The sequence below is a fragment of the Oryza sativa genome, chromosome 11 (genome assembly GCF_034140825.1).
Source record: "Oryza sativa Japonica Group chromosome 11, ASM3414082v1".
NCBI classification, from domain to species: Eukaryota; Viridiplantae; Streptophyta; class Magnoliopsida; order Poales; family Poaceae; genus Oryza; species Oryza sativa.
This window is the reverse complement of record NC_089045.1, coordinates 21,127,929-21,140,810: the sequence shown is the minus strand read 5'-3', so window position 1 is coordinate 21,140,810 and position 12,882 is coordinate 21,127,929. Positions and strand designations below refer to the sequence as shown.

General features: G+C 40.9%; 1 protein-coding gene across 1 annotated transcript; it reads left to right on the top strand.

Annotated features, from left to right (window-relative positions):
* The first annotated feature begins 5,318 nt into the window (after positions 1-5,318).
* Positions 5,319-11,484, top strand: LOC4350632 (probable indole-3-acetic acid-amido synthetase GH3.13). Its single transcript, XM_015760301.3, has 4 exons — positions 5,319-5,842; positions 5,935-6,036; positions 6,096-6,901; positions 10,551-11,484. The coding sequence occupies exons 1-4, from the start codon at positions 5,412-5,414 to the stop codon at positions 11,213-11,215; spliced, it is 2,004 nt and encodes a 667-aa protein (XP_015615787.2). The 5' UTR covers positions 5,319-5,411; the 3' UTR covers positions 11,216-11,484.
* Positions 11,485-12,882: the final 1,398 nt, after the last annotated feature.

The window sequence follows — 12,882 nt, the reverse complement described above, 5'->3', positions numbered from 1 at the left end:
ACTGAAGATTTGGTCGGTGAGCGCAAGACAGTTATGTGAGCTAGCTGCAATAACATATATATCATGCTAGCTGTGCAAAGAGTGATGGCTGACCAAAGAATAATCCATGTGCATAGCTCATGTGGAGCCCCTTGAAGGGAGGGTTTCAGGAGCTAGAATAGTGACCATTTCTTGCTTGGAGAAATGCAAAGGGATGGTTAGTTTATCGGCATTGCGCCATGTGATGGCTTATTCCATCAGTTGAGAGCAGCACTTGAGTTCATGTGGCCTGTCTCCCATGGTGATCTTGCAAGGTTTCACAAAGCACAAGTTGTGCCTTGTTCATATTTTTCTATCCCCCTCCTCTTTTGTCTTAGGACCACTCATTTCTTGGATCTGCTGCACTTCGGTCGCCGCGCCCATCCTGTCAAAATGATTAGATTCAGAGACAACACTTGTTTCAGGGGAAAAAAAATACTGAACTACTGACTAGAGTGTGACTGTGTTGTTGTGTGAAGTGTACCAGGACCAGACTAGGTAATAACCAGCCATATGTCCCTGTGCTTCGTTGGCTTTCACAGAATTTTTGAAAACTAATTAGTTTTGGAATTTTGGAGCGTGTTAATAACAAGGAAAATGGGTTTTCTTCATAGTACGTTAGTTTGAAAATTAATCCTCCAATAGGGATTTTTGTTGCACATAACTACATAAGCAAGTAAACCATATTGAAAATTCGAAATCATGATGTTATTAGGAATGATATTATTTGGCCTGTTGGATTAATGAAATAAAACATCTTACAGTTAGCAGTCTATAGCGACCCTAGCTACTAGCTAGTTATTGAAAAGTAATACAACATACATATAATGTGCAAGATAAGTTTTCCAACTAAAAAGTCAGTTGTACTTTGCTAGCATTTCATTAGTTCATCAAGCTTTGAGTATGGTTAATACCCATACAATTGCATCCTAATGGGAAGCATGAGAATAGTGAGATCTCACTAATGCCTTGTGGTCCTCAGGACAAGATTTTGAGCTTGTACTTTGACATAATATTATCTCTTCAAACTAGAAAAAGTGCTAGTGGTGGTCCTTTGGTCTATCTATGCATCTTTGGAGGATGTTAACATTGTTATCACTAGTCAAGAAAGTACCAAGTGGTTTCCTGAGAGTTCCTATTCTAATTGAACATATGTATATAAATTGGAGAGATGACATGACACAAAGCAGCTCTATGGGTCACCGAAACGACCATTTTTTTTTATTTAATTTGCCTAATATTTGATCCACTCGAGTCGTCGTTGACGGGGCAAATGATGATGTAGTGCTTACTATGTAATTTTGTGTTTGGTGAGGTAGCTTCAAATGCTAAAGATACAAAATTTATATATTGTAGAGCAGATCCACAACAAAAAAAGATGATCATTTGTTAAGTGATGAGTGCCATCGTTTTACGAAATATTGGTTTAAAAGGCCATTGGTAAACCAAAATCGAAGGAATTAGTTTACCAAATTTCAACTTTTCTAATTAACTACTGTAGTTGCTAAGAGACATGAATCGATCATCACTCGAATAATGCATATTTCCCTCCACAGTGGGGCAAATTGTGTTCATTCCAACATTATTATGTTGTTTTGGGTTAGGAACTGCATATTGTTATGACGAAGATGGATCTTTAGGATTGAATTTCAATATGCTTGTCTGTTATTTAGTGTAGAACATAATGATCAAATTATTTAGTTGCATCTGTTAATTTGTACCTTGGCAGTTATGGGTTGATTGAAAATCTAAAGTGAACAGAATCAAATCACTGTCTTCTTTCCTGAAACTTTATTTCCCCAAGATGCCTATTTGTATCCTATCTACATGGGTGAAAAAAACATCACTGACCTTTGACCCTGTTTAGATGGGACTAAAACTTTTAAGTCCCTATCACATCGAATATTTGGACACTAATTATAAATATTAAACATAGACAATTAATAAAACCCACCTATAATCTTGGATAATTCACGAGATGAATCTATTGAGCCTAATTTATCCATGATTAAGCCTATGTGATGCTACAGTAAACATTATCTAATTATGGATTAATTAGGCTTAAAAAATTTGTCTCACAAATTAACTTTCATTTATGTAATTATTTTTGTAAGTAGTCTATATTTAATACTCTAAATTAAGACTAAAGTTAAGTCCAAGGATCCAAACACCACCTTTATTTGATAAAAGAATCAAAGTGGAGACAAGGCACTCCTCCAAACTTGTTTTTTCACACCGTTGACTAAGTCATTTTTTTTGTGTCATTGCTCACCAACTCAGCTCTTCTCAATGAGATTCATGTTCCTCGTTGTTAAACTTAATTATATTATTTTCCTTTTAGTGTCTATCTCAGATCCCTGCATTTCATTTTGGATAATGCAGAATTACAGAGCGTGAGTGTGAAAGAAGAGTAGTATGCAATGGCTTTTGGCTTTTAGTATATAAACCAGCTTGTGCCAGAAGTGACATGATCTTCCTTGTTTTCCTCCTCTTTTCCTGCCCTTTTCAAGGGTCTTCTGCCCCCTGCACAATTAAGCTGTTGTCACCTGCATCTTGCATATTTTTCCCTGTTACTTAAATTTAAGAACCGAATCTAGCAGATCCCCATTCAATTGATATATTCACTAAACAACAGGCTTATCCTCTCCCAACACTGTGTGAATTTTGCTAGCAAACAATAAAACAACAGTTTCTTTTTATAGCATTTGTTCTTTGCAGACAAGCCCAATTATTTACTGACCCTATTAGGTGTTGATTGACTCCATCAGTTTTCTCTCTTTCCAATGCAAGGCATATATAGTCAGTCACACTGTCATGTTCTGCAACTGAGATGCAGCTAGCTCACAGCGCTGTAACATGGTCCTAATTAGTTTATATAGAAATTATTTGTTAATACAAGGACTGATGCATTATGATCAGAATAACTAGGTTCTTTCAAACAACAAGTTGCAGAATACACAAGTAGCAGAAAGTTTGCTGAAGTAAGCTGGCACTTACTTTGTACAAGTTGCAGAAGTTCAGTCTTTGCAGTCTATGGTCTATGAGAACAGAATACCTAGCCATAATTGGAGAGCTGGATTAATTTCCATTATCGAAAGGGGCTATAATTGAAGCTAGTAGAGAAATGCTAGTTCAGTACTCTCTCCGTCCCAAAATAACTTTATTTTTCCTTAATTTTATTTGTCTCACGAAAACCTCATCTTTAGAGCAATCAATGCTTTGTAGTTTGTAATGGACAAGTGCATTGAAGTTTACTCAAGTTAAAAATATTTTAGTATTTTTGTTTTATATTGGTATACGCAAAATAGGTTAAAAATAAATTACTTTTGGGAGGAGGTAGTAACAAATAACAGAGACGCAATAAGACACATATTGTGTGTCAATTTGATGAGAGCAACATGACAAAATTAAATCAATCAACTATGACATATCTTATACTAATGGCAGCAAGAGACCAAAAGCTGGACAGCTAGCTGGTGCAGACCTGACCTTGTGATCTCTCCCAAGCTTATTTTACTTCTTTCTACTGACTGGCTAAATCATCTCACATCTGATTTAAAAGATTGGCTGATTAAAAAACCAATCAAGGTTGTCAAGTGATGCAACAGTGCAGGGGAGCCTGAATAATTCAATTACGCCTACTGACAGTTTTGTGTTCTTATTTTTTATAAAAAACAAGTCGAATTTGTAGGCACTTCTTGGCAGCAGGCATGATTGGATTCAGAAGCAGAAGCAGCTGCAGCAGCAAAAGAGAGACAGCTTGGGATCAAGAGATTTTCCCATGTGTGTGTCATTATACTCTTGACTGAAATTAAGGTGTCCCAACAAGTCAGCTTAACATTCCACTAAAAATGCTCCCTTGATAAGCACCCATAAAAGCATCAGCAACAAGAGACGTATTCGAGATATTAAAGTAACCTCCGGAGAACAGCTGGTCACTGGAAAATTGTACTGGCATGAGATTAATTTTTGTCTGCTAATATTTCTGTCAAAAGTTCAGACTGTTGTGTCAAAGCCAATCTTGTATGCACTTGATTGAGCATCAGATCACTAATTTAAAAAAAGCAGGAACAGAAAAAAAAATACTGAATAAAAGAAGTCTACAATATTTGGCACCACATAAACAAATCTGAAATAGCATCAACAGTACATTCTAGGTGACATGGCTATCCAGCAGAAAAATAATATTGCCCATATTTTACAACAGTTTCGGCCTGCCTCAGATTGGTCAAGGAATCAAATGGACTCATATATATCCAGTATTTTATTTACACCTGAAAGGGCATCAAAAGAAATCTTCTTAATTTCTCCCCTTTTCTTTTTTATATGGTAGAACCTGCAGCCTGTCAGATTGCCGGCTGAAGAAGTAGAAGAAGAGCAAGTTCAGAACTTCAGATGCATATGCACTTTTAAATGCAAACCATTTCCCAAGTGACAAGTTGACCTAGCTTTTCGTCAAACTCAAAAAAGTTCATTTTCTTCTACCCTTTGCATGTATATATGCTAAATACTGGAGTTCAGAGTCTGAACATTTCTGCTGTAGTTTACAATGACTAAGCTAATAACCTTTGGACTGTCAAAATTCAGAAGAAAGTCAGGTGAGTCATCTGGTAAGAACTGAACTTTGGCTCTATTTGCCAAGAGATCAAAAAGAAACAGTCATCACAGAATGACAGAAACATAAAGAGACACTAAAATTAAGGAGAGGCATGCAGGCAACCAATATGAACTTTGACCCATAATAGCTGCATCTAATCACAAGGTCCAAGACATGGTCACATGTGTGTAGGCCCTTCTCTCAAATATAACATGCACACACTACCTTGTGCTCTCTTTCCCATAATTTTGTTGCACCACACACAAAAAAATTTCACACTCCTATAAGTCCACACCACATCTCCCCCCTCTCTCTCCCTAAAAAAAATTCTCTCTATATCTAAAAAGAAGTTTCTCCTTTTGTCTTCCTCTAAACAAATTCTCTCTTAAGCTTTCTCTCCATAAAAAGCATTTATCTCTTTCCTCAAAAAAAAATCTTTCTTTCTCTCCCTAAATTTTTTTCTCCATTTCTCTATCTAAAGGGTTCACGTCCTCTACCATAATCTACCATTACAGACACTGACGTGTGAGACAATAGTAGAGTTGGACTCACATACCATACCAATGACTATAATGGTAGTGATATTATGATAGAGGATCCTCACCCCTGTCTAAAAAGTTTCTCTCTTTGTCCGACTAAAAAAGTTTCCACATGCTTATGATGAGATGTATATAACACATAGAGACCAAGAAGGAGCTCACCTCTGCAAAAACAGTAGCTTGCACACATACAAGAACACACACACACACACACCAAAGCTGAATAAGCTGAGAACTAGGCCAGAGTGCATGCATGCATGGATCATCTAACAATGACGTCCACGTCGTCTGAAAATGCGCCCGACCACGACCACGACCACGACGCCTCTTCGCCGGCGCCGGCGACGGCGACGGCGGCGGCGCTGCCACCGATGATCCCGGCGTGCGACCCGCACGACGGGCCGGCGTGCCTGGAGCTCATCGAGGTGCTGACCACGCGCGCCGCCGCCGTCCAGCGGCGCGTCCTCGCCGAGGTCCTCGCCATGAACACCGGCACCGACTACCTCCGCCGGTTTCTCGGCGACGAGGTCGTCGCCGCCGCCGGCGGCGAGGACGAGCTCGCCGCGGCGTTCAAGGAGCGCGTGCCGGTGGTGGAGTACGAGGACGTGAAGCCGTACATCGAGCGCATCGCCAACGGCGCCCCGTCGTCGCTCATCTCCTCCAAGCCCATCACCGAGCTCCTCACGAGGTAAGCTCAAGCTCGATCGATCTCGATCTCGCCATGGCTAACCTCACAATTTGACACAATCACTCGGTCGATCATGGCGATGTGCGCCGCAGCTCCGGCACGTCAGGCGGGCAGCCGAAGCTGATGCCGGCGACGGAGGAGGAGCTCGACCGCAAGACCTTCCTCTACAACCTCCTCGTCCCCGTCATGAACAAGTGAGTCTCTCTCGCTGGCTTCGCCATCGATCGCCATGGATGCTGACATGGAGGTGCAGGTACGTGGAGGGGCTGGACGAGGGGAGGGGGATGTACCTGCTGTTCGTGAAGCCGGAGATCACGACGGCGTCGGGGATGGTGGCGAGGCCGGTGCTGACGAGCTACTACAAGAGCCGCCACTTCCGGCGGCGGCCGGACAGCCCGTACACGCGGTACACGAGCCCCGACGCGGCGATCCTCTGCCCGGACAGCCGCCAGAGCATGTACGCGCAGCTGCTCTGCGGCCTCGCCCGCCGCGGCGAGGTGCTCCGCGTCGGCGCCGTCTTCGCCTCCGCCTTCCTCCGCGCCGTCAAGTTCCTCGAGGGCCACTGGCGCGCCCTCTGCGCCGACATCCGCGCCGGCCGCGCCGACCCGGCCGTCGTCACCGACGCCGCCTGCCGCGGCGCCGTCGACGCCGTCCTCGCCGCCCGCGCCGACCCCGACCTCGCCGACGCCATCGCCGCCGAGTGTGGCGGCGCGTCGTGGCGGGGCATCGTGCGGCGGCTGTGGCCGCGGACCAAGTACATCGACGTGATCGTGACGGGGTCCATGGCGCAGTACATCCCGCTGCTGGAGTTCTACGGCGGCGGGCTGCCGCTGGTGTCGACGATGTACGCGTCGTCGGAGTCCTACTTCGGCATCAACCTCCGGCCGCTGGACCCGCCGGAGGAGGTGGTGTACACGCTGCTGCCCAACATGTGCTACTACGAGTTCATCAAGGTGGAGAAGGACGGCGACGGCGAGAAGGTCCGCGACGGCGAGGTGGTGGACCTCGTCGGCGTCGAGGTCGGCGCCTACTACGAGCTCGTCGTCACCACCTTCACAGGTGAGCGCGTGTGCAGCCCGTTCGATTTCTTTCCCACCTCCTGCATGGGTTTATCAACGCCGTCCGATCGCAAAATCAACGGCTGAGATTGGTTGAGCCCGTCTCACGTTAATACTACCTCCATGGTATGACGCCAACATTTAACCATTTAACTTATTTAAAAAAGTATATAAAATGTTATTTATTTTGTTGTGACTTGTTTCAACAAAGGAACCATAATATTAAGATATATTTTTAAATATTTATTTATATTATTTTTTTAATAAACGAAGTCAAACGCTATGGAAAAGTCTAACAGCGTCATGCGTAAAAACAGAGGTAATATTATTTTTCCAAGTACTGTTCCTCGAATTTTCTTTTACCATTTTCGGGTGGGTAATTTTAAGTTTAAAGTGAATAAAACATAAAAATATTAACATGTAGCACAGTTACTTAATTATTGATCAACTAATTAACTGTCGCAAAGACGGCACGGAAACTGTAGCAACAATACACACAGCATGTAGGAACCATTATTCAGAAAATCATAGCTAAGATGAAGTGCCCCTATAGGAGAGGATTAGCGATCCAAATTGGGCAAATCTTATTTATATCTCCTCGAAATAGGAGGGGTGAAGTCCCTTTCCCAGAAAAGAAGAAATGAATTAGTGAAAACGTTTTTCTAATGTTCCATAATGAAGATAATAATCATGCACCTTGAGAAAAAAAATCATCATGTAAGTTCCACCTTTACTAAGATACGCGAATTGCAAAATGACATCGTACATGAGAATGACATGTAGGACCTGTTCTACAAGTCGATGCTAAAATGATGGTATTTTTCAGCTCCGTGTTTTTTGCGGTGGCACGTACCAAAACAATAAAATGAAACTTTTTTGCGATGTGATACCATTCCTGGCATGCATTGTGGTCTATTCGAAAGATAAGTGCAGGTGTCCTTTAGACGAAAAGGTTATGAGTCACCTGTTCTATCTTTTAACTTGTTTAGATTTTTGTTTTGGTTTTTGTGGTCTCCCTGTTGTTCCTCTAATGGTGGATACAGTCACACACTAATGAATTCTGCTTCCCTAAGCCACAGTACACAAGCTCGATTTTTAGTTTACAACAGAAGTAACATCACACATCTTTTCCCTTGAGGCTAGCTACTTAATATCTAAAAGAAGGTTTAATTTAATTTCATCGAGAAATAAGAGTTACTAGCAAGTAGTATAAGCTATAAGCTAACTGCAAGTCGATTGGTTGGGGAGTCAGAGAATTATTTTCTTAGGTACCATTTTTCAAATTAATCTAATTAATCCAAGGCAATGCATGGGTGTTAACATAAAATAGATTTTTATTAGCTTACTGTACTTTCCATTTCTTTTATATTGAAGGAATAAGTAAAGAGCACACTTGTTTAGTTGCTTATGTTTCTTGTGATGAGATGTGGCAAGATTAAAATATTGGTAACTTGATTATTTGAGTAGATTTTTTTCAGAGTTTGACCAAATAATTAAGTTATAGCTTGGGATTCCCTACTAGGCCAACGGGGTATAGTGTGTAGAGTGCTTGACTCCCACTGCATTATCTCCTAGCTTGCCTATAGCCTTTCATGTCTGCACTTAATTATACTTACTTTAACCCGACATGGAGACGTTGGTATCAACTACTTGCTCCCTCTGTGTAATATGTATATAATTTATATATTGGGTGATGGAAATTATATATATCACTAGAATATTTGAAAAATATCTTGATAATTAACATACTATCTAATTACGAACCAGTAGTTATCACAAGAAAGGATGTAGTCACAATATATAGTTCATTGCATACTTAATTATTAAGAGGGGTAAAACAAAAATAGTTGCAGGAAAATTAAAAAAATATTTGACAACATAAACATTATATATGTATGATGCTATCTACTACTACACGAAAAATGGTATTAGCTAAAGAAAAGATAAAAAATGATACGTCTAGCTTTTCATTGAGAAAGTTCAGTTGTACAGATCACTAGAGAAGCTGCATGGTTGATATATGACATATACCTCATTTGATTAATGCAGTGCGTAGAGTGCTTGACTTCCACTGCATTATCTCCTAGCTTGATTAAATTTACTCAAGGATTCATTAATTCCACCCAAATCAAAATGATATATGTGCATCATCTGAAAACAATGATATATTATGCATGGAAGAATCAATGATAGATGACACAAAAAAAAGTTGATCGAGATGTGACATATTAAAACAATATCCGATTTCTTTGACCTTCCTCTCTCAACCCTGCACTACCAGCTGAATAAATTTATTATAAATTTGCATTTCCATAAAAAAAATGGACTGTGCACATCATCTGATGGATCCGCCATACATAAACTATGCTCCTAAATAAAAGTTGTTTAATGCAATACTGAATCAAATAGATAGCAATTGCACGTGGAAAAGCCCTACACAAGTGTGTGACCTGGCACAAAGTCAAAGTGCCAATTATTGTAGCATATGCATGGCCAGTGATGTGTACCAAAATATTTCAGCAATTTAATTCAGTATTAAAATTTATAAAGTCCTCCGCAAAAAAAAGGCTAGGTAGATTAAATAGTTGCTAATTATCTTGAAGCATATTTATTTTATTTTGAGTAATAAGAATAAAATATAGTTATTACTTCAGTGGGAGAATTTTTTTTTTTGCCAGAACTTAATTAAGCAACACTGAAACTGACTTCTTGTCAAAGTACTACCTACATCTCTCAATGTTTGACGTTGGTTAATGCAAATTTGCAGTAACCAATGTTAAACAAAAAAGAACGGAGTTAGTATAATTTATGTGCCTCTTTATCTCAGTAAATTTCACGGATTGAAATGTTTATGTAGTTTCATTATCCCAAAAGATAGTATGTCACTTAAAAGAAATTTAGATAGAAAGGTGTTCTTTTAGAGGGCCCAGGCTAAAAACACAGAGCCTCTGCACCAAAAAGGACAGGTATCCTCAGTGGGCTGAAAAGGCCGTGCTGGCATTTTCTTTGGCCCAACAACTTCTTACTCCCCTACTTACATTGTCGGAATACTTAGTATATTTTGTTTTCCAAGCATTTTACTAACAACTATCACACTCCTCACATAAAAAAAATCACTTAAAAAATGCCACAACAATCACCTACCAAAAAAAATCACGTGTTCCAAAAAAAAAAGGCATATAGGTACTTAGTTTGTAATGTGAGGCCCATTTTGAATTTTAATATTTAGCGGATCGCCATCATGGATTGTACTTACTAGGGATGAATTAAATATTTTGATAAACAAACTTAACCAATAGTTTAGAACAAGCAGTATAAACAATGCATTAGAAACTCTCTTTTTTTCTGAGGAAACATACTTTTTAAAGGATGGAGCAAATAATGAAAAATGCTATATAACATACCCCGTTCGGACATGATGATACATCGGAGGTATCACCTGGGTATCAGCTGATACCTACCAGATATCAGGTGATGCCTCTGAGGTATCATCCTGTTCAAATGGGGTATAAGCGATACCTGCCAGGTATCAGACGATACTTCTAGAATATCATCCCTTTAAACGGAATACCGTACTATATCATTCCCCCAAATAATTCGTTTTAATAATCCAATAATAAATAATTGGGTTAATAATTAATTGTGTGCAGGGTTGTACCGGTACAGGGTGGGGGACATCCTGCAGGTGGCCGGGTTTCACAACGCGGCGCCGCAATTCCGGTTCGTGCACCGGCGCAACGTCGTCCTCAGCGTCGACACCGACAAGACCTCCGAGGACGACCTCCTCCGCGCCGTCACCGCTGCGAAGCCCCTCCTCGACCCCCTCTCCTGCGTCCTCGCGGAGTACACCGCCTACGCCGACACCTCCTCCATCCCCGGCCACTACGTCCTCTTCTGGGAGCTCACCCCCTCTCCCTCGCCACCGCCGCCGCCATGCCATGACGACGCCGACGACGCAGCCGACATCGGCGAGGACAAGGACAAGGTGGCACACGTCATGGCGGCGTGCTGCGCCGCCGTGGAGGCCGGGCTGGACTCGGTGTACCGGCGGTGCAGGAGCCGGGACAGGTCGATCGGGCCGCTGGAGATCCGTGTCGTGGCGCCGGGGGCGTTCGACGCGCTCATGGACATGTGCGTGTCGCACGGCTCGTCGGTGAACCAGTACAAGACGCCGCGGTGCATCAAGCACCCCGACGCCATCGCCGTCCTCGAGCAGCGCGTCGTCGGCCGCTTCTTCAGCGACGCCGTCCCGCACTGGGAGCCCCTCAAGGTCGACGGCGCCGCCGCCGCCCCCGCCACCGGCAGCGACCAGTGAAATGGGAGAGATAGAAGGTTGGAGGAGTAAAATCACAAAATGCAAGTAGATAATTAAAATTGATCATTGTGTATGTGCCTGATCGATCGATGATGTTTAATTTAATTAGAGGGTAAGTGTGTCGTCGCTCTCCGTGTTTAATCACTTAATTAATTAATTCTGTACGTGTTCAGATTTACATTTTGAGATTATTGATCATTAATTGTTAATTAGGGCCATGCATGCATAGCCTGTAATTGTGTAATGTCAAACGTTGCTCATTGACTCCATCGTTAAATTGTTGGTCAACCTAATACGAGCAGTGTTCTTTATGAATCAATACTTTCTAGCATTGTCTACATTTATATACTTCCTCCGTTGAAGTTTTAGAGTTGGACACGGTTATTAAGAAAGTAGATATAAGTGAATGCTGAGGATTGTGATTGGATTAGTAGCGAAGGTAGGTGAGAAAAGTGAATGGTGGAAAGTTGTAATTGGTTGGGAAGAGGTGGTGAAGTTGTTATATTTTAGGACAAATCTAAGGGTGTTATATTTTAGGACGGAGGGAGTAGATGTTAATGAGGCAACGCTAGAAAATCTTATAATATGAAACGGATGAAGCACTTTTTAAATGTTGAAATAGAAAATTATTTTTAAATAATTTAATAAAAAAGTAAAATAAAAAAATCCACATTTTCATATGCCCAACGGATCTAACCATTGCGGATTAATGCCCAGTTCATGTTAAAAACCAATCGGTTCAACCAGCTCACTGGCTCACAAAGTTTGCACTGGTCTTGGTTTTTGCTTGTTGAGCCACAAGTTCGGTCCGACGTGTACGTCCGATTGAACAGGTGTTGGGCTTTAAAAATGCATTATCATAGTTGGCCAAGATGACAAACCATCGAAATATATTTTGTGAAGTGGCAAAATACCATATCAGTGAAGCGTAAATATGTGTAGAGTACAAGTTGTTCTAGCTTGTCCCCTTTGTTGTCAAAAACATACCCCAGCAAATCTTTGCATTTACTAAAATTTAGCAAGGTAATGGTGCAAAGATTATCCTAAATGGCATCCACTACACGTACTCTATCCATCTTAACCTCACAAAACATTGTAACACCAAAATTTAATACGGTTAATTTAGGCGTCAAATTAAACCCCCATAGACAAATGACAATTCTTTCTTCCCTCCTACTTCATCCGTCCTGAAATATAGCAATAATGTGAATGAATTGAGCACAAACACATCTCGGTGCTACAAAATTTATCCAGATTTATAATACGAAGTACTAAGATATGTTTAATCCAACAAGTATTTGTTATGTTTTAAAACGAAGGGATTAGCAAACGGTAGGGGTGAAAGCGGCATGGAAATTTCCCGACCGTACCGATACTGTTTTCGCAAAACTAATACTCCCTCCGTTTTTTAATAGATGACGCCGTTGATTTTTTCTCACATGTTTGACCGTTTGTCTTATTTAAAAAATTTACGTAATTATAATTTATTTTTTATGAGTTATTTTATCACTCACAATATTTTAAGTGTGATTTATATCTTATACATTTGTAAAAAAAATTGAATAAGACGAATGGTCAAACATGTGAGAAAAAGTCAACGGCGTCATCTATTAAAAAAACAGAGGTAGTACAATAATAATATTTTTACTGATGGTTACCCTTTTTAA

Bases quoted from the DNA above. Each gene is read 5' to 3' on its own strand.
- LOC4350632 (XM_015760301.3), top strand. From the start codon at position 5,412: ATGGATCATCTAACAATGACGTCCACGTCGTCTGAAAATGCGCCCGAC. The intron at 5,843-5,934 runs GTAAGCTCAAGC...TGTGCGCCGCAG, and splicing joins ATCACCGAGCTCCTCACGAG to CTCCGGCACGTCAGGCGGGC. The intron at 6,902-10,550 runs GTGAGCGCGTGT...AATTGTGTGCAG, and splicing joins CGTCGTCACCACCTTCACAG to GGTTGTACCGGTACAGGGTG.